This window comes from Carassius carassius, chromosome 1 (genome assembly GCF_963082965.1).
Source record: "Carassius carassius chromosome 1, fCarCar2.1, whole genome shotgun sequence".
Lineage (NCBI taxonomy): Eukaryota > Metazoa > Chordata > Actinopteri > Cypriniformes > Cyprinidae > Carassius > Carassius carassius.
The window spans coordinates 48,718,079-48,741,781 of NC_081755.1; the positions used below are offsets into that span (position 1 = coordinate 48,718,079).

General features: G+C 39.4%; 3 protein-coding genes across 9 annotated transcripts in view; 1 reads left to right on the top strand and 2 right to left on the bottom strand.

Annotated features, from left to right (window-relative positions):
• LOC132096907 (ER lumen protein-retaining receptor 3-like) overlaps nucleotides 1-14,889 on the top strand; it is a 54,903-nt gene extending 40,014 nt beyond the window's left edge. For 2 of the 4 annotated variants that reach the window (XM_059502714.1, XM_059502772.1), the window contains exons 4-7: nucleotides 6,516-6,616; nucleotides 9,896-10,054; nucleotides 13,928-14,180; nucleotides 14,286-14,887. In XM_059502714.1, the coding sequence (XP_059358697.1) occupies nucleotides 6,516-6,616; nucleotides 9,896-10,054; nucleotides 13,928-14,180; nucleotides 14,286-14,329 (557 nt within the window). In that variant the 3' untranslated portion in view covers nucleotides 14,330-14,887. Of the gene's footprint in view, nucleotides 1-5,640; nucleotides 6,147-6,515; nucleotides 6,617-9,895; nucleotides 10,055-13,927; nucleotides 14,181-14,285 lie in introns of those variants that run through there. The other 2 variants (XM_059502671.1, XM_059502621.1) reach the window with 2 other exon arrangements.
• A 20-nt stretch (nucleotides 14,890-14,909) lies between these two features.
• LOC132095561 (GTPase IMAP family member 9-like) lies at nucleotides 14,910-20,832 on the bottom strand. Its single transcript, XM_059500720.1, has 3 exons — nucleotides 20,759-20,832; nucleotides 18,855-19,355; nucleotides 14,910-15,904 (listed from the first exon to the last, which is right to left on the bottom strand). The coding sequence occupies exons 1-3, from the start codon at nucleotides 20,784-20,786 to the stop codon at nucleotides 15,492-15,494; spliced, it is 942 nt and encodes a 313-aa protein (XP_059356703.1). The 5' UTR covers nucleotides 20,787-20,832; the 3' UTR covers nucleotides 14,910-15,491.
• Nucleotides 20,833-22,241: 1,409 nt separating this feature from the next.
• The window catches only part of LOC132156342 (ankyrin repeat and fibronectin type-III domain-containing protein 1-like), a 23,037-nt gene continuing 21,575 nt past the window's right edge, over nucleotides 22,242-23,703 (bottom strand). For 3 of the 4 annotated variants that reach the window (XM_059565351.1, XM_059565429.1, XM_059565520.1), the window contains 2 exons: nucleotides 23,657-23,703; nucleotides 22,242-22,753 (listed from right to left, as the gene is read on the bottom strand). The exon at nucleotides 23,657-23,703 is cut by the window's right edge and continues 131 nt beyond it. In XM_059565351.1, coding sequence (XP_059421334.1) covers nucleotides 22,350-22,753; nucleotides 23,657-23,703 — 451 coding nt within the window. In that variant the 3' untranslated portion in view covers nucleotides 22,242-22,349. The remainder of the gene's footprint in view (nucleotides 22,754-23,656) is intronic. The other variant, XM_059565473.1, reaches the window with a different exon arrangement.

The window sequence follows — 23,703 nt, forward strand, 5'->3', positions numbered from 1 at the left end:
AGTGAAGGCCAACCTACCATTTCATACAGTGCACAATGATGAGTGTGATATTTTGTGCAAGTTATAAATCTTAGAGCAGAGTGATAAACAGAATCTAATGATTGTAAGAGAGCTTTAGTGGTATTTCTGTAAAAAACATCTCCATAATCTAAGATAGGTAAGAAAGTAGATTCCACCAACTTTCTCCTGGCTGACTGTGAAAAACATGCACTATTCCGAAAATAAAACCCCAGCTGCAACCTTAACTTAGACAACAGTTGTTTAACATGTAACTTGAATGATAAGTCCTCTTCCAACACAAACCCTAGATATTTGTAAGAGGAGACCAGTTCTATAGAATTACCTTGTAGAGTGTAAAGAGGTGGGGGAGAAGAATCAAACTTGTGTTTCCTAGAAAAGTTTTCTTGTTTTCTTATCATTCAGGACTAATTTTAAAGAAAATAGGTTACGCTGAACTAATTCAAATGCTTTGTGCAACTTTAAAATGCAATTGTCAATAGAAGATGCAAAACAATAAATAATGGTATCGTCGGCATATAAATGAAAACTTGCGTCTGATAGATTATCACCAAGATTGTTAATATATAATGTAAACAACAGGGGACCCAAAATGGACCCCTGTGGCACACCAGATTCAATGGTGAGCTTATCAGAAAGAGACCCCTTAATTTGCACTCTTTGACACCTATTCTTTAAATAGTTCCTAATCCAACCTAATGCGGTTTCAGAAAGATACAATGTAAACGCGACAAAAGAATACCATGATTGACGGTATCGAAAGCTTTAGTCAAATCAATAAACATTGCAGCACATGATCTTCCAGTATCTAGGGCGCAGGTAATGTCATTTAAAACTTTCATAGTAGCAGTTACTGTGCTATGATTTTTTCTGAAACCGGACTGAAACCTAGATAAAATGCTATTGTTAATTAAAAATTCCTTTAGCTGTTCGGTAACAATAGATTCTAAAATTTTAGCCACAGCTGATAGCTTCGAAATCGGTCTATAATTATTTAAAATGGTTGGATCACCGCCTTTCAACAGGGGTACAACCAAACTTATTTGAACTCATTTTCAGAACTTATTCACTATAAAGAATCTTTTGTGCACTGAAAAGATTCCACGGGTGTTAAAGGTTCTTTATGGAACCGTCATTGCCTATATATATATATATATATATATATATATATATATATATACATGTATGTATATGTATATATATGTATATATATGTATATGTATATATATATGTGTGTGTGTATATATATATGTGTGTGTGTGTGTGTGTATATATATATATATATATATATATATATATATATATTTTATTATTATTATTATTTTATGCATTTAGCGGACACTTTTATCCAAAGCAACTTACAGTGTATTCAGTCTAACATTATTTACCTAACATGTGTTCCCTGGTAATCAAACCCACAACCTTGTGCTGCTAACTCAATGCTCTACCACTGAGCCACAGGAACACAATATATAACCTATTTTTAACATCTTGAGGAGACTAAACCTCTACAGAAATGAGACATTCCAATGTATCCGAGCGTTTACTAAAACACTGTTTGAAAAGTTCAACTTCGACCGTGAACGTCTGTGAACGCTGGTTTTATGACCTCTGATCGATCTGTGTTTCTGTCCTGATTATTTCCTTTCAGAGATTTTAAAAGCGACCACTGCATGGTTTCTATGGAGACGCGCCGTTGTTGTGCGAGCTCTTGTATTTTTGGCGATGGAGGCCTGCATGAGGAGGTGGGAGAGATCTGAACATATGACAGCCGTGGAGTGACAGTAGGAGTGTGTGTGGGAGAAAACACCAAAGAGAGAGACGAGCTGAGACGAGAGGAGGAGTGAGGCAGGATCCTGTTAGGACATTATGATGGAAAGAGGCCTATTAATCAGGAAGAAAGAACAAATAATGCTTTTGTTGTTTTAATGCACAATTCACAGTATAAGCTACTTTAATTCTCTCTCTATCTCTCTCTCTCTCTATAAAGCTACTGTAGACTTGTCAAAAGTGTTGGAACACCCCCTTCTCTTGAACAGGTTAGATTACTTTAGTAATTTCCATGAGTACAAATCTTAATGTTAAAGCATGTGTGCTTCTAATTTTATAGCAACAGTTTGGACAGACAAACAGTTTTAACATGATGATGCCTCATGTGTATAAGGCAAGTTTCAAAACTAAATGATGGATTCAGTCAGTGTGGAAGAACTTCACTGGTCTGCAAAAAGTTCACTCAGGTTCTTCCACACTGACTGAATCCATCATTTAGTTTTGAAACTTGCCTTATGAGGCCTTGTCATGTTAGAATAGAAAAAGGTCCTGTCCAAACTGTTGCTTTACAATTGGAAGCACACTATTCTATCCAATATAATTTGTTTAACATTAAGATTTGTACTCATGGAAGTTATTATAGTCAAACCTGTTCATTTTGGCAATAGGCCTATAGTATGTGTGTGTGTGTGTGTGTGTGTGTGTGTGTGTGTGTGTGTGTGTGTGTTTATGAATAAATGTTTATATATAGCCTATGCCAAAATACCTGCTGGGATATATTCAGCGAATCTTTGCAGTCCAAATGCAGTCAGTTCGATAGCCTAGGAAACTATAAAGAATAATTAAAAATCCAACAGACAGATTCACATCATAAACTAAAAGATTAGTAAATGAATGAATAAATTGGTCATATGTTTTGATATGCTGTAGGCCTATTAGAACCCTTACTAAGCAGAAGAGACGCTCAGACAGACAGGTGATCCTCTCTGACTCAAACGGGACACGACCCAAAACCTCAATACCACACACACAGGGTCGATGGCATTAGCAGGAGGTCAGTGGGTGAAGGACGCAGGGCTCAGATATAAACGAGATGCAGTTTCACTCAGATATGAGAGAGAAAACCCAAGATGAAAGGAAAGGTGTGACAGTTAGGCTAATGTTTCATCTTTAATCATTTTTGCATCTGTCAGTCATTCAGTCATAAGCTCTGTTTGTTTCTATATGAAGAAAACCTTCAGATCACATCTGCTTCTCAAACATGTTTTAAATTACCGTGAGAAAGACAGTGACACAGCACAAGAGAAGAGAGTGATTGTTAGAGGCCAGACGTGTGTGTGTGTGTGTGTGTGTATTAATAGCTTGTAATCGCCTCTGGGTGTCCTGATAAATTCCCACGACCTCTGATGGACACCATTGTCTCTCTCCGTCTCTCAGTTTTCCAGGTTTTTCTCTCCCATTACCAACTCTCAGTCTGTCTGAATCAAGAACATGCTCTCTCTCTCTCTCTCTCTCTCTCTCTCTCTCCCGTGTTTTTTCTCTCTTTCCACTGGTTCAGTGTTGCTTGTGTTGTGGCTCTTCACGCATTCGTGTGGAAACTCTCGTTTTCTGCCGTTTTGCACACCGTTTCGCAGTTATGTAAGAAAAAAACTTCCTAATTTGATCGCGAATGGTTGACTGCTCCTCTGTCACACTGAGTTTACACGCAACACTCATCCAGCCCATTTAAACAGACCTGAATCGTTGAAAAAGAACCCAATTCTGTGAAAAACACTAAGAGATCACAGACGAACATCACTTGTGCATCATTGCTAAATATGAAATACTGCCCATCCTGCTGAAACAAAAACAATATAAACCATCACAGAATTTGTAATGGCTTTACTGGTTATAATGAGAAATTTTACTATAATGGAAACTGAAATGGTGCCTGTTGGTCTCTACTGGTAATTGGTTGTCTTCTATTGTTGGCTATAAAACCACTAAATCCTATTGGAATTTGTCCCAAGATGCACTACAGGAAACTCTTTTTTTACCTAGGCCTATCTGTAGTGCAGCCTATCCTCTTCTGTTTTTGTGTTTATTTGTAATGTAAAGAATGTTTTGTGAGTGTATTATGTGGTTTTAATCTGTCGTCAGTGTTTGAGGGAGCTTTACTGTCCTCTAGAGGAAATACTGCTACAGACACTCACAGAGTATAAATACTTCTGTATCGCTTATTATTAAAAATTACTGTTGCGGTTTTTAATTAATTCTCCAGTGTTGCTATTAATTCTGCAGTAGCCCATTGCTATATTTTGCCTATCCATCTGAGATTTTGTGATTTTACTTAACATGCCATATTTTGCATTTATCACATTGAACTGCAATGGCTTGACAATGCAAATGTACAACCTCAGTGAGCTAGAGAGATTTATAAAGTGTGATTTGAATGTAGCCAAAGCAGCGGATCTGTGTGTTCTGTGTCACAGCAGTTTTCCATCTGAAATCACAGAACGACGAGCTAGAATACATCTACAAACAAACCAGAGAATGTTTGCATCTGTTATTATAGAAATAAAAAAGGGAGGAAAAAATCCTAAATGATTCCAATAAGAATATTATTCTAATTAGAATTTCTATCATAACTTAGAACCATTCCAGCGAGATTTCTTATAGGACTTTTTTTTTCACATTTTTTTTAATTGAAATAATTCAGGTGTTTGCATTGAGGTTTCAGTTTTGAGCGATGAGTAAATCATATGTTAATACAAAACATCATTTGCTGTGATATACAGTGAAATCTGCTGCTTCACATGAATTTACAGTGCTCTCTTCATGAAGAGCGGATGGGCAGATAGTGATGAGGGCCAGCATTTCTTCTCTTTTATATAAATGGGTCAGATTAATACATCCACATCCAAACACCTTTGTGTATCCACACACCTCCCTCAATTTCCTTTTTATTGAAGGAAAATAAAGTATAATGTTTTTAAAGATTTTATTAACTATGTGCTATAAACTTGTGCAGTTAATGTTAATTCAGAAGGCAATCTTTGTCAGTTGATAGGAATATTACCCCAACAAACCAGTGTAAACATCCCAAATGCATTGTTTGCCAGAAACAAATGTACAGAGGTCTTTTTTTAATTAGTGGCCTACAGAATATTATCAAAACAACCTAAGATGACAGTTAATAAGGGCTTATTTAAAAAAAAAAATAAATAAATAAAAAGGTTATTCCAAATGGTGCCATAAAATAATCTGGTATCTGCAGGATTTGTAAAATCAAATTTAGGAGATTTAAAGAACTTTTTAAGATCCACACTTCATATTTCAGACTTTAAACAATTTTTAAGAAAAGGGATGTCAAAGTATCAATTATTATATTAATTTAAACAACTATTATAAATTAGGCTAATTATTAAATAACATAAATATATCATAGTGCCTTAATTGTTTAGATTTGCATAATAGATCAGCTTTTGGCGATCCACTGGTTCATATTAAACACACACACACACACACACACATATATATATATATATATATATATATATATATATATATATATATATATATATATATATATATATATATATATATATATATATATGCTCTTGTTTTTGTGTCATATCAGGACACAACTCTGTGTAATGACATGGGTATGACACAGGTATTACAAGGAGAGGGTGACTTATGAGGACATAACCCATGTACAGTATAAAAACCATTACACCTATGGGATGAACCCACTTTTCACAAAAACAAACGTGTGTGGGGGGGGCTATGTATATGTAGCAAAAACAGCAGAAGGGCTTATTATAGAGTAATTCCGGTGGAGCTGTGTAATTCACTAACTATGCTACGTAACATCTCAATATTTTGACATTTAAATGAGCGGTTTTGAGTGCACAGACAGAGCTTGTAGTCGTTGCTTTTTTTAAGCTGACGCGTTTCCCTTTAAAGGCGCGCGCTGCAGAGGCTGTGACGCGGCACGGAAACCCGGATCCTGGTCTCGAGGACCGTCAGCCACGTCACCCATCAGCGGCGCGAGCGCACAGTCCAGCACAGACCACCAGAGAGAGTTTGCAGTAAATTAGGCTATCTCGGATTCTGTCGCGCATATGTAATAAATCATTAAGAGGCTTACGCTAGCACCCGGATGACGAGCACGCGCTGAGCAGCAGAAAGAAAGAGTTTTTGTTTTGTTTTGTTTGGAGCGAACATCTGTTCTGAGAACAGCTGCAGAACTCTTTAGATCCAGCGCTGATCACCGATCGATATCATGAATATCTTCCGACTGTCTGGAGATGTTTGTCATCTGGTCGCTATCATTATTCTGTTCCTGAAGATCTGGAGATCCAAATCATGCGCAGGTACACGCACAAACTCCTATATGCACAGCATAGTGATGAAAAACAACAGACTTGTGTGATTTTTACAGAGCTGAGCTTATTATTGAGTGTTATTGGTGATTAATCCGGGCCTGGGACCGCGAGTGTGGAGCAGAACCGGAGCGGATCTACTTTAGGACTCGTTCACACATAAAAAACGCTTTAAATACGAGACTGTCTGCTTTAAATTCTCTCAAGCGTTTGCTGAAGTTGAGTTGTGTCGTGTTTACGTGGCAGCTGATTGAGTGAGACACCTAACATGCCTTGAATGTTCTCCAGGATCCTTGAGGAGCTCAAGATCCTGTTGTGTCCTGTTCTGTTCACAACTGAGTGTGTGTTGATGCGTTTCAGGTATTTCTGGGAAGTCTCAGGTGCTGTTTGCGCTGGTCTTCACCACCAGATATCTGGATCTGTTCACATCCTTCATCTCCATCTACAACACCGTGATGAAGGTACTGACCACTTTCACCACACAAGGGAAAAAAAGATAAAGGGTCCCAATTGACATACTCCTATCCATTATTGATGGGGTTTAAAAGTGATAAAACATCAGAATTGTTACAAAGTCAAAATAATAAGATACCAAGTCATAATTATGAGATGCAAAGTAAAAAATTATGCCATTAAGTCAAAATAATGACTTTAAAAAGTAGAAATTGAGTTGAAGTCATAATTATGACAGAAACAGTGGCAGTCAAAACTATTTCAAAACTACTTTTTCTTGCTGTCATTATTATAATTATTATTTGTATTTTTTTATTATTGTAATGCTTTGTCATAATTATTAATATAATTATAATTTTTTGTGGCAGAGGTGCTACATACACATACAGCTGATCTTGAAACTGTTGTGATTGCTCAGCAAATGAAGGCACTGAATTGTTATTAAAGTTCACCCATTGAAATAATTTATCATTTATTTAAACTCATGCAAAACTCATGGTAAAGCTTTTGGAAATTATGTGCACAACGAACCCAAATCTAGTTTCCTGAAGCTGCCAGACCACTCAAACTATGTTCCTGCAGCTCAACTGGTAGAACAGGACGCTTGCAACAGCAGGTTGTGGGTTTGAATCCCAGGAAAGGTCACTCTGACAGATGCAGTAGCGGCTACTGACCATATATTAAGGTGGGGCAGATTCTGAGTCGTAGCACTAGTTTATAATAAACTCAAGAAACCTTATAGTCTTCATAGTCTAATGTCTGAAAGCATGCACACACACATTTGACAGATCCAATGTCCTTGCGTCATTCAGCCCGTGGGCGGCGCGCTAATTAATATATTGAATTATTGCCTTAATGTTGTCTTCCAATGTTGACTTACTATATTATAAGTTATTTAAGTGAGGAAACTACGATCATGTCTCATCGCAAATCAAACATAAAACACAAAATTTTTCACAAAATCTGTCTGAAAACTGTCCAAATGGCTCTCAATTAGAGCGTGATGCAGTTCCTCTTTTGACCACAGATTTACATTGTAATGTGTGGGGCGCTGTTGAGCTCAGGTGGCAAGACTGCCCCACTTCGTATAATTTTACATGCCTGCCAGAGCTTGCATTGAATTTTAATTTAATCCTACGCATTTTATGGTTTAGAGTCAAGAAAGTCCTAAAAATGTTTGTTTCAGAATGCTGAAGGCATTACAGTTGATCATTTATTCAGTTTATACAGAGTTGCATGTTTTGGGTGAATATCTTTGTGGGGCTGGACCCTGGACCGATGTGCAGTGTTGGGAAGGTTACTTTGGAAATGTAATAGGTTACAGATTACAAGTTACCCTGTTTAAAATGTAATAGTAGTGTAACTTTTTCAATTACTTTATTAAAGTAATGTAACTAATTACTTTTGAGTACTTTTTGATTACTTTTCTAAATTTGTGAAAATTAAAGAATAATAAATAAAAGCATATACATCAACTTAAATACAGTTATCTAATAAGCATGTGACGTATTCTGTGTAATAAACTCCTGAAACATTGGTGTTTTTTTAAACTGCTGTCTCTTTGTATATGATGATAGTTTTCTCAAAATAAGTAAAATGCACATGAAGTGACACAGAGCAGTTCTAGAAATTGTGTTTATGTGCTCGTGTACTCCTATATTGAGGCGGCAGAGGTTGAAAACACTGCAAGCTTCAGTAGGCCTATGTGTAGTAAATGAAACCATGTCTTTGCCATTAATTTACAGGAGGGGCGGACTGGGAAAAAAAATCAGACTGGAAAATTCAAACTCATACAAACAAATTCATGGACAAAACTATTTTTTTGTATGGACCTGACATAAAAAAGGTTTAAATCTTTAATTTGGGGACATGCAAAATAATTAAAAGTTTTCTCCTTAGCACCTTCACTTCCATTTTTCTCTTCAGTCTCTTTATTTTGCTCTGTTATCCATCTCTCTCATGACTTTAATACTCAAGATTGAACAAAACTATACTTTACAATACAATACTCTACAATACTACAATACCTTTATAGAAAAATCCTAATACTGTACATGAGTCATGTTTTTCCCTTACAAAAGTTAAACATGCTTTTATTAGCCTATATAAAAGTAAAATAACCTTGTTTTTTTTTTTTTTTGCAAATGGATTTGTATTTATTTTTAAATAAATACATTTGTAAAATAATTTTACATTTTTGGTTACCACAGTTAAACAATAGTAACCATTTTCTCTGGATTTATAGTTAAATATTAAAACGTTAATTTTCGTAAGGGTTGTGTTGTTGTCTGTCGTAGCTCCCCCTAAACCTATGAAAAAATCTGATTTTTTTTCAGCTAAATTCCTACTGTAACATTACAACTGATAATAATGATGGCCTTTATATAGTATTTTGAGTGATGACTGATGAGCAACGTGCTGCTGTTTGATTAAATAAATAAAAAAACTAAGACAAAAAAGCATCTTTACAGATGAAACTGACCTGAAACCCTGAACAGTAGTTCTGCTTCTCTGCTCCAGCTGTGCGCTTCCACACTCCACTCTATTCTCTCTCTCTATTCTCTTTCTCTCGCATTGATTACTCTGAGTCTGATCCAGACTGAACCTTTTGGCGGAGGCGCGGAGAGCACGCGAGTCACGACTAACACTTCATGACTTATTAGAGATTTCATTATCAAATGGCGGATTCGCAAATGATCGCTTTAGTAGTACATTCGGCAGGCAATTATACAATAATGATATTAAATAGTGGGGCAAAATCGGCTGCCAGGCCACCGGGAATTGTCCTGGTTCTCCCGGTGTCCAGTCCGCGCCTGATTTCCACAGACAGGCAGAATGTGCAAGTCATATATTGCATTTTTGGGGCTTAATATTCACAGACACCAGTCCATGTCATGTTTTGATTCAAGTGTAGGCTACTGACCTACTTTTGATTTAGTCATCCAAAATGTGGGATATTCCGTCCGCGTTAGGCATTCCGTTTTTATGAATGACTGTTTTTCAGCATCCCGGAAATTATTAGGGCGGTATGTCTCAGAATAGTCATTGCAATTTGGGAAAGAAATCAGTTAAATCTGTATGTGGATGTGTGTAAATATTCAAATGTAATCCCCTTTGTAATCGTTAAAAATTTCATAAGTAACTGTAATTTAATTACTCATTTTTTCGTAGTAACTGTAACTAATTACAGTTACAATAATTTTGTAATTAAATTACGTAACGCCGTTACATGTAACTAGTTACTCCCCAACACTGCCGATGTGTGATGGGATCTGTCTGTCCCTCAGGTGGTGTTTCTGGTCCTGGCGTACGCCACTGTCAGCCTCATCTACTTCCGCTTCAGGAAATCGTACGACTCTGAGAGCGACTCGTTTCGTGTGGAGTTCCTGCTGGTGCCGGTGGCCGGTCTGTCGTTCCTGGAGAACTATGCCTTCACACCGCTGGAGGTCAGAGCTCAACACCCAGAGCTTTAGATGTTAAAGGGTCATCAACTGCCTCTGTTTTTTGTTTTGTACTGTTCTCTAAGATCCATCTAAGTTTTTAAGATTTTAACATTAAAAAATATATCATAATTTAGAAGTAATAGGCTATTTTCTGTTCTGATTTTTGGCCCCCCTCATCAGAACGCTCTGTTTGAACAGGCGAGCCAGATCGTAGACTTAGAAGTAAACACCCACTGCTAAGATTGGCTAATAGTTGTGTATGTCTGACAGCCTAAATTTCTCAAAGATACAAGTGATTTAGGTCCAAAACACATAAATACTCAGTAGGTACCAGACAATCTGTTTAACAGACAAAGCAATAGTGAGCATGTAATATAAAGTTACTCACACTTTTTGTGAGATGAATATCAGATCCAATAAAGTTGCACAGCATCGTCTATAGAATCCAATCGTCTGTAGAACCAGTGGGCGGTGCTAAACAGGCAGTGATGTAGGATCGACGGGCGGAGCTAAACAGGCAGTGATGTAGGATCGGCGAGCGGGGCTAAACAAGTAGTGATGTAGAATCGACGGGCGGGGCTAAACAGGCAGTGATGTAGGATCGGTGGGCGGGGCTAAACAGGCAGTGATGTAGGATCGGTGGGCGGGGCTAAACAGGCAGTGATGTAGGATCGACGGGTGGGGCTAAACAGGTAGTGATGTAGGATCGACGGGCGGGGCTAAACAGGCAGTGATGTAGGATCGGGTGGCGGGGCTAAACAGGCAGTGATGTAGGATCGGGTGGCGGGGCTAAACAGGCAGTGATGTAGGATCGACGGGCGGGGCTAAACAGGCAGTGATGTAGGATCAGCGGGCAGGGCTATACAGGTAGTGATGTAGGATCGGCGGGCGGGGCTAAACAGGTAGTGATGTAGGATCGGCGGGCAGGGCTAAACAGGTAGTGATGTAGGATCGGCGAGCGGGGCTAAACAAGTAGTGATGTAGAATCGATGGGCGGGGCTAAACAGGCAGTGATGTAGGATCGGGTGGCGGGGCTAAACAGGCAGTGATGTAGGATCGACGGGCGGGGCTAAACAGGCAGTGATGTAGGATCAGCGGGCAGGGCTAAACAGGTAGTGATGTAGGATCGGCGGGCGGGGCTAAACAGGTAGTGATGTAGGATCGGCGAGCGGGGCTAAACAAGTAGTGATGTAGAATCGATGGGCGGGGCTAAACAGGCAGTGATGTAGGATCGGGTGGCGGGGCTAAACAGGCAGTGATGTAGGATCGACGGGCGGGGCTAAACAGGCAGTGATGTAGGATCAGCGGGCAGGGCTAAACAGGTAGTGATGTAGGATCGGCGGGCGGGGCTAAACAGGTAGTGATGTAGGATCGGCGGGCGGGGCTAAACAGGCAGTGATGTAGGATCAACGGGCGGGGCTAAACAGGCAGTGATGTAGGATCAGCGGGCAGGGCTATACAGGTAGTGATGTAGGATCAGCGGGCAGGGCTAAACAGGTAGTGATGTAGGATCAGCGGGCGGGGCTAAACAGGTAGTGATGTAGGATCGGCGGGCGGGGCTAAACAGGCAGTGATGTAGGATCGGCGGGCAGGGCTAAACAGGTAGTGATGTAGGATCGACGGGCGGGGCTAAACAGGTAGTGATGTAGGATCAGCGGGCGGGGCTAAACAGGTAGTGATGTAGGATCGGCGGGCGGGGCTAAACAGGTAGTGATGTAGGATCGGCGGGCAGGGCTAAACAGGCAGTGATGTAGGATCGACGGGCGGGGCTAAACAGGCAGTGATGTAGGATCGACGGGCGGGGCTAAACAGGCAGTGATGTAGGATCAGCGGGCGGGGCTAAACAGGTAGTGATGTAGGATCAGCGGGCAGGGCTAAACAGGCAGTGATGTAGGATAGACGGGCGGGGCTAAACAGGCAGTGATGTTGGATCGGCGGGCGGGGCTTAACAGGCAGTGATGTAGGATCACCGGGCGGGGCTAAACAGGCAGTGATGTAGGATCGACGTGCAGGGCTAAACAGGCAGTGATGTAGGATCAGCGGGCAGGGCTAAACAGGCAGTGATGTAGGATCGACGGGCAGGGATAAACAAGTAGTGATGTAGGATCGGCGGGCGGGGATAAACAGGTAGTGATGTAGGATCACCGGGCGGGGCTAAACAGGCAGTGATGTAGGATCGACGTGCAGGGCTAAACAGGCAGTGATGTAGGATCAGCGGGCAGGGCTAAACAGGCAGTGATGTAGGGTCGACGGGCAGGGATAAACAAGTAGTGATGTAGGGTCGACGGGCGGGGATAAACAGGTAGTGATGTAGGATCGGCGGGCGGGGCTAAACAGGTAGTGATGTAGGATCGGGTGGCGGGGCTAAACAGGCAGTGATGTAGGATCGACGGGCGGAGCTAAACAGGCAGTGATGTAGGATCAGCGGGCAGGGCTAAACAGGTAGTGATGTAGGATCGGCGGGCGGGACTAAACAGGTAGTGATGTAGGATCAGCGGGCAGGGCTAAACAGGCAGTGATGTAGGATAGACGGGCGGGGCTAAACAGGCAGTGATGTTGGATCGGCGGGCGGGGCTTAACAGGCAGTGATGTAGGATTGCCGGGCGGGGCTTAACAGGCAGTGATGTAGGATCGCCGGGCGGGGCTAAACAGGCAGTGATGTAGGATCGACGTGCAGGGCTAAACAGGCAGTGATGTAGGATCAGCGGGCAGGGCTAAACAGGCAGTGATGTAGGATCGACGGGCAGGGATAAACAGGTAGTGATGTAGGATCGGCGGGCGGGGCTAAACAGGTAGTGATGTAGGATCGGGTGGCGGGGCTAAACAGGTAGTGATGTAGGATCGGGTGGCGGGGCTAAACAGGCAGTGATGTAGGATCGACGGGCGGGGCTAAACAGGCAGTGATGTAGGATCAGCGGGCAGGGCTAAACAGGTAGTGATGTAGGATCAGCGGGCAGGGCTAAACAGGTAGTGATGTAGGATCAGCAGGCAGGGCTAAACAGGTAGTGATGTAGGATCAGCGGGCAGGGCTAAACAGGTAGTGATGTAGGATCGGGTGGCGGGGCTAAACAGGCAGTGATGTAGGATCAGCGGGCAGGGCTAAACAGGTAGTGATGTAGGATCGGCGGGCGGGGCTAAACAGGTAGTGATGTAGGATCAGCGGGCAGGGCTAAACAGGTAGTGATGTAGGATCAGCAGGCAGGGCTAAACAGGTAGTGATGTAGGATCAGCGGGCAGGGCTAAACAGGTAGTGATGTAGGATCGGCGGGCGGGGCTAAACAGGTAGTGATGTAGGATCAGCGGGCGGGGCTAAACAGGCAGTGATGTAGGATCAGCGGGCAGGGCTAAACAGGCAGTGATGTAGGATCGACGGGCGGGGCTAAACAGGCAGTGATGTAGGATCAGCGGGCAGGGCTAAACAGGCAGTGATGTAGGATCGACGGGCGGGGCTAAACAGGCAGTGATGTTGGATCGGCGGGCAGGGCTTAACAGGCAGTGATGTAGGATCGGTGGGCGGGGCTAAACAGGCAGTGATGTAGGATCGGCGGGTGGGGCTAAACAAGTAGTGATGTAGGATCGGAGGGCGGGGCTAAACAAGCAGTGATGTAGGATCGACGGGCGGGGCTAAACAGGCATTGATGTAGGATCGGCGGGCGGGGCTAAACAGGCAGTGATGTAGGATCGGCGGGCGGGGCTAAACAGGTAGTGATGTAGGATCTACTGTTGTTTTGGCAGACTGGCTTTAATATAAGCAGTTTTAGACTAACAATAGGATGTTTTTACAATAAAATGTCCTCTTATATTTTGAAAGATCAAGAGAATTTTGGTTTCTCAGATGATGAACGATTGCCGTGACCGATCTCTGTGTTTGTGTAGATACTGTGGACGTTCTCCATCTATCTGGAGTCGGTGGCCATCCTGCCGCAGCTCTTCATGATCACTAAGACAGGCGAGGCCGAGTCCATCACTACACACTACCTGTTCTTCCTGGGCCTGTACCGCACGCTGTACCTCGCTAACTGGGTGTGGCGCTATCACGTGGAGGGATTCTTCGACCAGATCGCCGTGGTGTCCGGTGTCGTGCAGACCATCTTCTACTGCGATTTCTTCTATCTGTACTTCACCAGAGGTCAGCAAACATCTCACAACTTTGATCAATAAACCATCTAATCATTTCATGAAAATAGATATAAGCTCAATGTTTTGCGTGTGTGTGTTTTCTATCTATCTGCAGTGCTGAGAGGAAGTGGAAAGATGACTTTGCCGATGCCGGTGTGAGTTGTTGGATCAGGCCCCGCCCCTGCATTAGGCCACACCCAGTTGTGACATCATCATCACCGGCCGCCGCTGTAGCTCTTGTTTTTGAGCTGCACGTGTGGCTGGTGTAAATGTGCCTTACAGTGATCACATCTGCTGGACGTGTCTCGTCTTTGATGCCTTAATGTGTTTCTGTTCATGAAGTGTGTTGAGGACGTGTCTGTTTATGTGTGTGTGTGAGAAACACTCTACATTCTGTCGTTCATAGTTTGCTTTCCTCGTTTATTCTTATTTCCTTCTTTATTCTCCTGTTTTATTTTCTCTGTAGTACATCATTTTATGACCAACTCTAAATTGTTTTTCATTCTGTAAAGGGACGTTTGATTTGAATCTTTAAGTGTTTTTGTGCCAATATACCTGAGAAGATCATGAATGTTTTGTATAAACCACATTTCAGTCTGAGAATAACAGTTAACAGATGTCTGGCAAAGACATGATTTTTTTAAATGAAGATGGACAGTTTATCTGCCCTGGTTTTTATAAAGCATGCCAATAAAGAGTTTCTTGTGTTCATGAGAGTCCATTCACACTTCAGTCCATCTCTGGGTCACGCCTCTTTATTTCATCATTCTTTATTCATTCATTAAGTGAGTCAGACATTTGTGATGATTAAACAGACGTTAACATTCAAGCAGTCATAAATTAAGTCATAAAGCAGTCATTTTTTTGCATTTTCTTGTCTACAAAACAAAATCAGCATAAATGAAATTAAGAACATCTAAATATGTACATGTATTATAGCTACATTTTGTGTGTATGTATATATTTATATATAACAAATACTTTTAATTAAAATACATTGAAATTGTTTTTTTTAAATATGCATACTAGTATGTTTTGAAAGAGCTTTATTACATATCACACACAAAAAAAAATTATTAATGGTCTTAGAATAGGCCCTATTTTCTTGATTTTGGTGCAGATGCCCTGGATATTTTGTGAGATTATTTTATAATTATTATTATTATTATGTGTTTTGTTGGGGAGATTCATGCATTATTTTGTAGTGCAAACATTTGATCACATCTAGAGGAAGTGTTGATGATGATGATGCATATTTTTGTCTGCTTATTCATATCGTATTTCTTAAGGTCTCTGAAGTGTGTGTGTGTGTGTGTGTGTGTTAGTGCAGGAGCATCTTCTTGTGTTTGTACAGTACTTTGGTTCCCTCTCTCATGGCTCCGCCCATCACTTTAGCAGCGCTTGTGATTGACAGCGGTGTAGAGGCGATGGCTGCCACCCTCTGCACAGCTTTGACCTTCTTCCCTTTGCCCTTCCCCTTCTCCATCACGCCGGATGCCTCCACCGCACCGCGGCCCATAGCCGTCAGCATCTCGTACCAGAACAGACCCTCTGTCCTCTTCCTGGCCTCTTCATCCTCCTCCTGATCGTCTCCCAGAATCCTCTGCTGCGTGTGGCGTACAGCAGTGTCAGCCTGCAGCAGCATGTCAGCAGTGTAATGCGCTCCTGCGTTACGCTCCATCAGCAGATCCATCTTCTTCAGCAGCTCGGTGACCTGCGACTTCTCCTCGGCACCTTTAGTCAAGTCACATTTATATTGGCAGTGCTCTTCACAATACACACCGTTTCAAACAGATTCGTGTTAATTAATACCTTCATCTCTTTATGCCTTAAGTCACATTTATCAGAGCTGTGAGAGAAAATACACTTTACAACAAAACAAGAAATCAAGCAGTTGAGATTTGCTAATATCTTGCAATTCTGAGTTTATATCACACAATTCTGTTTATATTTCATCCATTTTATCTTGACATTTTAAAATTAGTATCTCACAATTCTGAGCTTGAACCCAATCAAAGAAACCTGAAGATATACATCGGCCCCCATCCAACCTGACAGAGCTCGAGAGGTGAAGAGATGAGGAGAAGAATGGCAGAATATTTCAGTTTTTTACATTTACAAAGTTGTGCCAATTCAGTTTTTGTGTTGTCAGTATGGTGTGTGGAGTGTAGACTGATGTGGAAAAAGTCATTTAAAGCAATTGAACATAAGGCAGCAATATAACAAAACATGAGAAAACTGAAGGGGTATGAATACTTCCACAAGGCACTGTAGTGTATCTCACAAATCTGAAAATATCTTGCAACTCTGAGATTATGTCACACAATTTTGAATATATTTCAGTTCTATTCATATCTTCCAATTTTTACTTTATATTGCATATTTATTTATATTGCACATATTTTGTCTAGCAATTCTGAGTTAATCACAATTTTGAGTTTATATTAGGTATGCCGATAAATATCGCCGATATTTAATGCGCATCTTGTCAGTAAAGCCGGTTCTGTAATTCAGTGCATGTTTTGTGCAGCAGTGAACAACGGCTCCGTGTGGTAAACGCTGCTCACGTGAAATCACGCACATGTAGAGATCATAGACTAGAGATTTACCGCTGATTACAGAATTGATATTACTGACAAGATGCGCATTAAATATCGGCCAATATTTATTGTGCATCTCTAGATAATATTTCACAATTCTGCATTAATATCTCAAAATCTTTTGTTATTATCATTCAATTCTGCTAATCGCAATTCTGAGTTTATATCTCACAATTTTCAGTTCATGTCTTGCAGCTTTCCATAAATATCTCATGATTCTGAGGTTACATCTCACAGTTCTCTTTATATATTGCGAGTGTAAATTTCACAATTCTGAGTTTAAATCTGTTTCGCAATACTCATTCTCAGTATTAATTTATCCTCCGGTTTCACAGACAAGGCCCAGACTAAAATGTAAATCTGAGCTGTTTCAACTAAAGGAAACTTGCACTGACTGGTTTTAAAACATGTCAGTGCCTTTGTTTTTTTTCTTAAAGGCAGGGTAGGTAATAAATGTATAAACAACGTTCTTCCAAATTTGTTTAAACTTTCTATATATATCAATGGATAATTAAAATGTAAGTACTCTGATAAAAAGAGTATAAAAATCGAGTGACTCTAGACCGTTTAATCTGTATTAAACACAGCTCATTATTTCCATTTCGGGACGAAACAAAGAATTGGCTTAGGCGACTGTCACTCTCTCGCAACCATGGCAACCACCCTTTTGCCACACATGACCTGCCCACTTGTGCGCGCACGTTTGATTTGAGGAATTCAAGAGGCACGGATCCTAGGAATACCAAAACAATGGCAGAGAAACAGCAAGCAAAATTCACAGTACCGGCCTATGCAGTTAGTGAAGGCAAACCAGGCAAAAAAAGGAAGACAGTAACAGTACAAGTACACACATAGGTAGGTAGGTAAAAAAAAAAATGTATAAAAAACTTTTTTTCCAAATTTGTTTAAACTTTATTTATATATCAATACATAATTAAAATGTAAGTACTCTGAAAAAGAAAGTATAAAAATCGAGTGACTGTAGACCTCTCACGACTCTCTCATTTCCATTCACTCCACCCCCTCCCTTCTGGGCTCCTATAGATTATTTATCGTCTCTACTACGGCTCGCTAAGTAATGTTATGTTAGCTATATATATATACACATGCTTCATGAAAAAAATATGTATGATCAAAATACAAAAAGAAAGATTTACCTGTCCAGCAGAAATAAAGCCATCAAGGAGTCACTTTTCAGCCCCTTGAGTTCCCTCAGTTCTCGCCATCGCTGGAAAGCCACGCCGATATTAACTCGCATTTTATTTCTTTGTTTATCCAAAGACTTTTTGTTCATTGCCTTTTCTTGTACTGTTACGGTCTTCCTTTTTTTGCCTGGTTTGCCTTCACTAACTGCATAGGCTGGTACTGTGAATTTTGCTTGCTGTTTCTCTGCCATTGTTTTGGTATTCCTAGGATCCGTGCCTGTTGAATTCCTCAAATCAAACGTGCGCGCGCAAGTGGGCAGGTCATGTGTGACAAAAGGGTGGTTTCCATGGTTGCGAGAGAGTGACAGTCGCCTAAGCCAATCCTATGTTTCGTCCCGAAATGGAAATAATGAGCTATGTTTAATACAGATTAAACGGTCTAGAGTCACTCGATTTTTATACTCTTTTTATCAGAGTACTTACATTTTAATTATGCATTGATATATATAGAAAGTTTAAACAAATTTGGAAGAAAGTTGTTTATACATTTATTACCTACCCTGCCTTTAAATGTCCTAGCTTAACTGTGGCCTATTCCTGGTTTAGGCTAGTAAGCACTGTCTATGTTTAGATTTTATATCTTGCAATTCAGTTCTGTTTTTTAGGATTTACAGTAGAAAGAACAGTATAGGTCGACAGGAAGTGAATTGGGGGATGGGATCGGGAAAGGTCAAGCCAGTGTTCGAACTCGGGATGTCCAGACAAGAGCTCAATGGCCTGCGCACCAGCACGCGATGCTGTTTTATTGAAAAATTCAGGACAAAAAAAAAGTCAGAATTGCGAGATTAAATGTTGCACTTACCTTATTTTATTTAATTATTTATATATTTTAACCCACTGTGAAAACAAGCTTCCATTATTGTTGGTTATGTGCGGTACCTTTAGTGTTGTCAAACACGTGATAGCCGCCTGCGCAGCTGCACACAAACTCCCATAATTCCTTGCTCTCCTTCAGGAAGACGTCCGCGGGTTTGGCTCCGAGCGCGTCGCCGCTCGTGATCAGGACCGCGGTGAAGCGGAGTGCCTGCGGTCCGAACGCAGCGCTGACCCAGTCCAGAGCTGCGCTGCTCTCGCGCGTCACGCGTCCGGCGCGCAGCACCAGCAGGAACACGTGCGGTCCGGGCGCGCTCAGCTCCACACACCGGCTCAGCTCCGCGCGCACCTCATCCGGGCTCAGACAGGTGTGGAAGAACCCCGGGGTGTCAATCAGCCGCATGCTCCGCCCATCCACCACGCCCCCTGAACGCTGACACCGGCTGGTGACCGACAGGGGCGACACATCCGACCAGAAGGCGGAGCGACCCAGAATCGTGTTTCCAGATGAACTCCGACCTGAACCCGTCTGACCCAACAAAACCATCCGGACCTCAGCCAACCCGCCTGAGACAACAAACACCTGATTATATTAAAGTCCCGGCCAACGATTAATCGCGATTAATTACGTTACAAAAATACATTTAAAAAAAATTGTATACATGAGTGTGCAGTTTGTATATTTATTTTGTATAGGCTTATGTATAAATACACATACATGCATGTATATATTTAAGAAAAATGTTGTTAGCATATTAAATATATTTTTATATAATATAAAATTATATGAATATAAATATATAGGCTACATGTAAATACATGTTTAAAAAACCCATAATATATACTGTAGGCTATGTGTGTAATAAAATAGGCCTATATATAAATAATAAGTATACAGAGCACACAAAGATATTATGTAAACAAAAACTTTTATTTTGGATGTGATTAATCGTGATACAGGATTCAATACAGGACTCAATAAAACTAAACCTGATTTACATGTATAAAGTAATTAATAGTAATAAAAATGCATTAAAAAGGTACTATTATGATATTTATATTAATTCAAAGTAGAGCTGTCTATTAAATGATTAATAACGATTAATCTCATCCAAAATAAAAGTTTTTGTTTACATATTATCTGTGTGTGCTCTGTATATGTATTATGTATATATAGGCCTATATAAAATGGAACAATAAAGAAGCAAACAAACAGACTAAAACAGGAATGCAATATAATTCATCTTGCAGTTAAATGATATTCTAGGATCGTGGCCCTGCAATAAAAACTAATGTAGCCATTCAGAATGAAATACTGAAATAAATACAAAGAAATAAAAATAACATAAAATGCAATAAAATAAAACGTAAATACAGAAATAAGAATGCAAAAATGTTTTTTAGACAAACTCAATAGCTACATGTCTATTAGAAATAGATTTTTAAGCATAATGGGTTTATTTTATCATGGCAAACTGATTGCAGCTAGCCTTTATCAAATCAGCTTTAGTTTTTTATCTGAAGACCTGCAGCATATTAATGGGAGAAAATAATCTCCTATTAACTCCTTAATAATACAATTAAAAAGACAAAATGACAATGCTATAAAGTAAATGAATAAACAGGAATGCAAAACAAAATGATTTTCGCGGATCCCTTTGATTTCTAGACGTTTCTATCATAAGAATCCGAGTAAAAATGTTCAGATAAATTGACAAAATAGAAGCAGGAGCAAACAGTTCTCAATAAGACATCTATGGTCATTTTTTACAGGATAAACAATACTGTGTGACATGAAAATGATTTTCATTCAAATAAACCCGTGTCCCTTTAACTGTCCTGCAGTAATGTTTGTAAGGTGAGGTGTGATGAAGACGCGGAATCACGTGACCCTGCGCGATACACTCCGTCCTTCAGTCATTTGATCGTGACTGCGTACACATATATATTGCGCTTTTATTTCCACTCACCAGCTGAAGACTCGCTGTCCTCCGCCATATTCACACCCACGACTGACACTTAAAGAGACAAACACCCAGAAACACAGCAAACATCACCCAGAAACACTCCAGACAGCACAGACCCAGCTCAAACCATCAGACGAGTCGAGATTACACTTGGAACAGGTCTGTGTGGACCCTGTATACAGTATGTAGTCAAATATAAATTATATATACTTTAGAAAATAGGCCTACTGTAATCATTTAAGTTCATTTGGTTTCTTATGTGTTCTTGTTATTATTATTTCAAACTAACTTCTGGTAAACATGAGGTAATAATCACAGAGAAATAAACTTAAAACAAGTATATTTATTCTTTTAACAAAACAAGATACAAAATAGATCTTTATCTTTACAATTGATTTGTACAGTACACAGCCTACAGTCGAATAATGCTGCAGGGTTTCTATAAACCTGTAATATATATATATATATATATATATATATATATATATATATATATATATATATATATAAAAACAAGTGTAACAACAGACCATCATCAAATGTTTGATGGCCAATATATTTTAAAATTTTTATAAAGACAATTAATTTAGTTAATAATAATAATAATATTATTATTATTTAAAATATTTCCAAAATATTTTAAATGTAAAATTAATGTACATTTTGTAATTAAAAATAATAAGACCATAAAAATGTACAATTCAAGTAAATACATTTTACATTTTGAAAAAAAAAAATTATAAACAAGTACAATTAAAATGAATAATACAAATATACATAATTAAAATAAAAGGCTTATTCAAAATGAATCAAATCATAAAAGCAAAACAAGCCACTAAAAAATCATGAATAAAAAAACAAACAAACAAAAACTAGGTAAATAAATAACTTCAATAAAACGTTTACTAAAAAAGATACAATATATTTTAAATAAAATATGTTTCAAATTCACTATTTTATAACAAATCATTATTGAATATACTTCATAATATATTATAATAATCTTCTGTTATTTCTGAGATGACAGGTGAGCTTTGGTCCAGAGCAGTGATGGGACAAACAAACCTTTTTCAAGCTTCGAATCAATTGAACCGGTTGCTAAAATGATTCTTGTTCGAATCGCTCGAAACAGCACGCGCTGGTGACACCTGCTGGACAAAACTGTGTAAAGACAACAAAAACACATGCCAAATCACGCAAACAAACAGCTTTTACAAACCCAATGCTAATGCTTTCTTTAGATTATTATATATTAAATGCAATACAGTTAAATATGAAGTGTCTGTATAACTTGCATTTTAAAAATATGCATTATTCATTTGATTTGGTTGTTTGAGACTACTCATCCTTTTAACTACACAAATGTCTCACTAAAAATACTAATACTAATTGCTAAGATGCTGGTTCAGTGGTTCTCAATGAACTCGCTTGATTCCAAACCATTCAAATTTCAAAACATATGGAAACCGTTATGAGTAACAAAGCCTTGTTTACTGAAATCACCTGACTTTGGCATTGTGTTACGTGCACTGAACTACTATTTTTAATCAGATGATTGGCAGTGGTTTTGGTCCATCACTGGTCCAGACTGTGTTTAGACGGTGGACTTGACCCACTCCACCAGACTCCTGACGGGATGCCCCCTGCGGGTCACGCTGCTGTCTTCCTGCTCCTGGTTCTGCAGTTCGGGCTCGGGGTCGCTCCAGTCCAGCTCCTGGAGGTCTGTCAGACTGCCTCCCAGCAGGTCCAGGCTCTGGAACAGGTCCATCATCTCCGTCAGCAGCTCCTGACTGCCGTCCGAGGGCATTATGGGATGTGAGGCGGCCGGGTCACTGAGCTCAGGACATGAGTGCATCTGCCGGAGGCTGCTTCCATGGCGACGGCTGCTGCTTCCATGGGAACGGGGCTCATCGGTGTAGTGTGAGGGGGGCGTCTCCGGACACATGACCCCGTCTGTGACCTCCACAGGAGCGCTGACCTCTGACCCCATGACCTCTGCTGCAGAAACAACAGGTAAAGCGTGGAATCTTCATTATTTAATGAAATCACGTCTGGCTTCTGATGTTTGGTCACATCAGAGCAGAGCGAAACCTTTGACCTTTATTATGGTGATTATTTTCTGGGGATCGTTTCCTGTGATTGAAACTCATTTTGTGTCTTTGCTGTAGAAGAAGCTCCTGGGTTTTATAAGTGATGCTGTTATATGCAATAAATGTGAACTTATAAGACACATCGTGCATAGTAGCATAAAAAAAAGATGCGATAAAATAGCAATAACTTATGAATAATGGAAGTAAAGGGTTTTTAATAAAATCCTTAAAATGTCAAATTAAAATTAAATAATTCTTTAAAATAGTAAAACAATGAAAAGCACCTAGGTTATAATAATAAAATAAATCAAAATAAAACTTTGAACTTAAAATAACATTTATAAATAAATACAAAAGTAATATATTAAAATTAATGAAATCAGGAAAATGTAAAGTTAAGTAAATAAATTATTGTAATATAAAAACAATAAAAAGCACTTACTAAAAAAGGAAAAAAAATATTAAGAAATTTAAATAAAATAAAACAAAATAAAACAAAAACTTTAATAACTACATTAAAATTAATAATGTTTTAAATAAAAACAATAAAAACACTTTACTAAAAAGCGACTAAATCAAGAAATTGATACATTAAAAATGTAAAAGTCATTAAAAGTCAAAATAAAGAACTTTTAAGAAAAGAATAACGATACAAATAATATATATAATACATATACATACAAATAATAATATATATATAAAATAATAAAGTCAATCCTAAAAATATCAAAACAAAATTATATGTTTTATATGTTTTTATGACGTGTTCAATTATTAATGGAGCAAAACAACTCCTCTTCATCTCTCTCACCTGTGTGCATCTGTTCTACAGTATGTAAAGCAGGGGGCGTGTCCTCA

What these genes read in the sequence shown, in the direction of transcription:
- LOC132095561 (XM_059500720.1), bottom strand. Translation starts at nt 20,786, where the DNA reads ATGGCGGAGGACAGCGAGTCTTCAGCTG. An exon ending in GGACAGCGAGTCTTCAGCTG is followed by an intron (nt 19,356 to 20,758) that starts GTGAGTGGAAAT and finishes TTGTTGTCTCAG; the next exon opens with GCGGGTTGGCTGAGGTCCGG. An exon ending in CGTGTTTGACAACACTAAAG is followed by an intron (nt 15,905 to 18,854) that starts GTACCGCACATA and finishes ACTTGACTAAAG; the next exon opens with GTGCCGAGGAGAAGTCGCAG.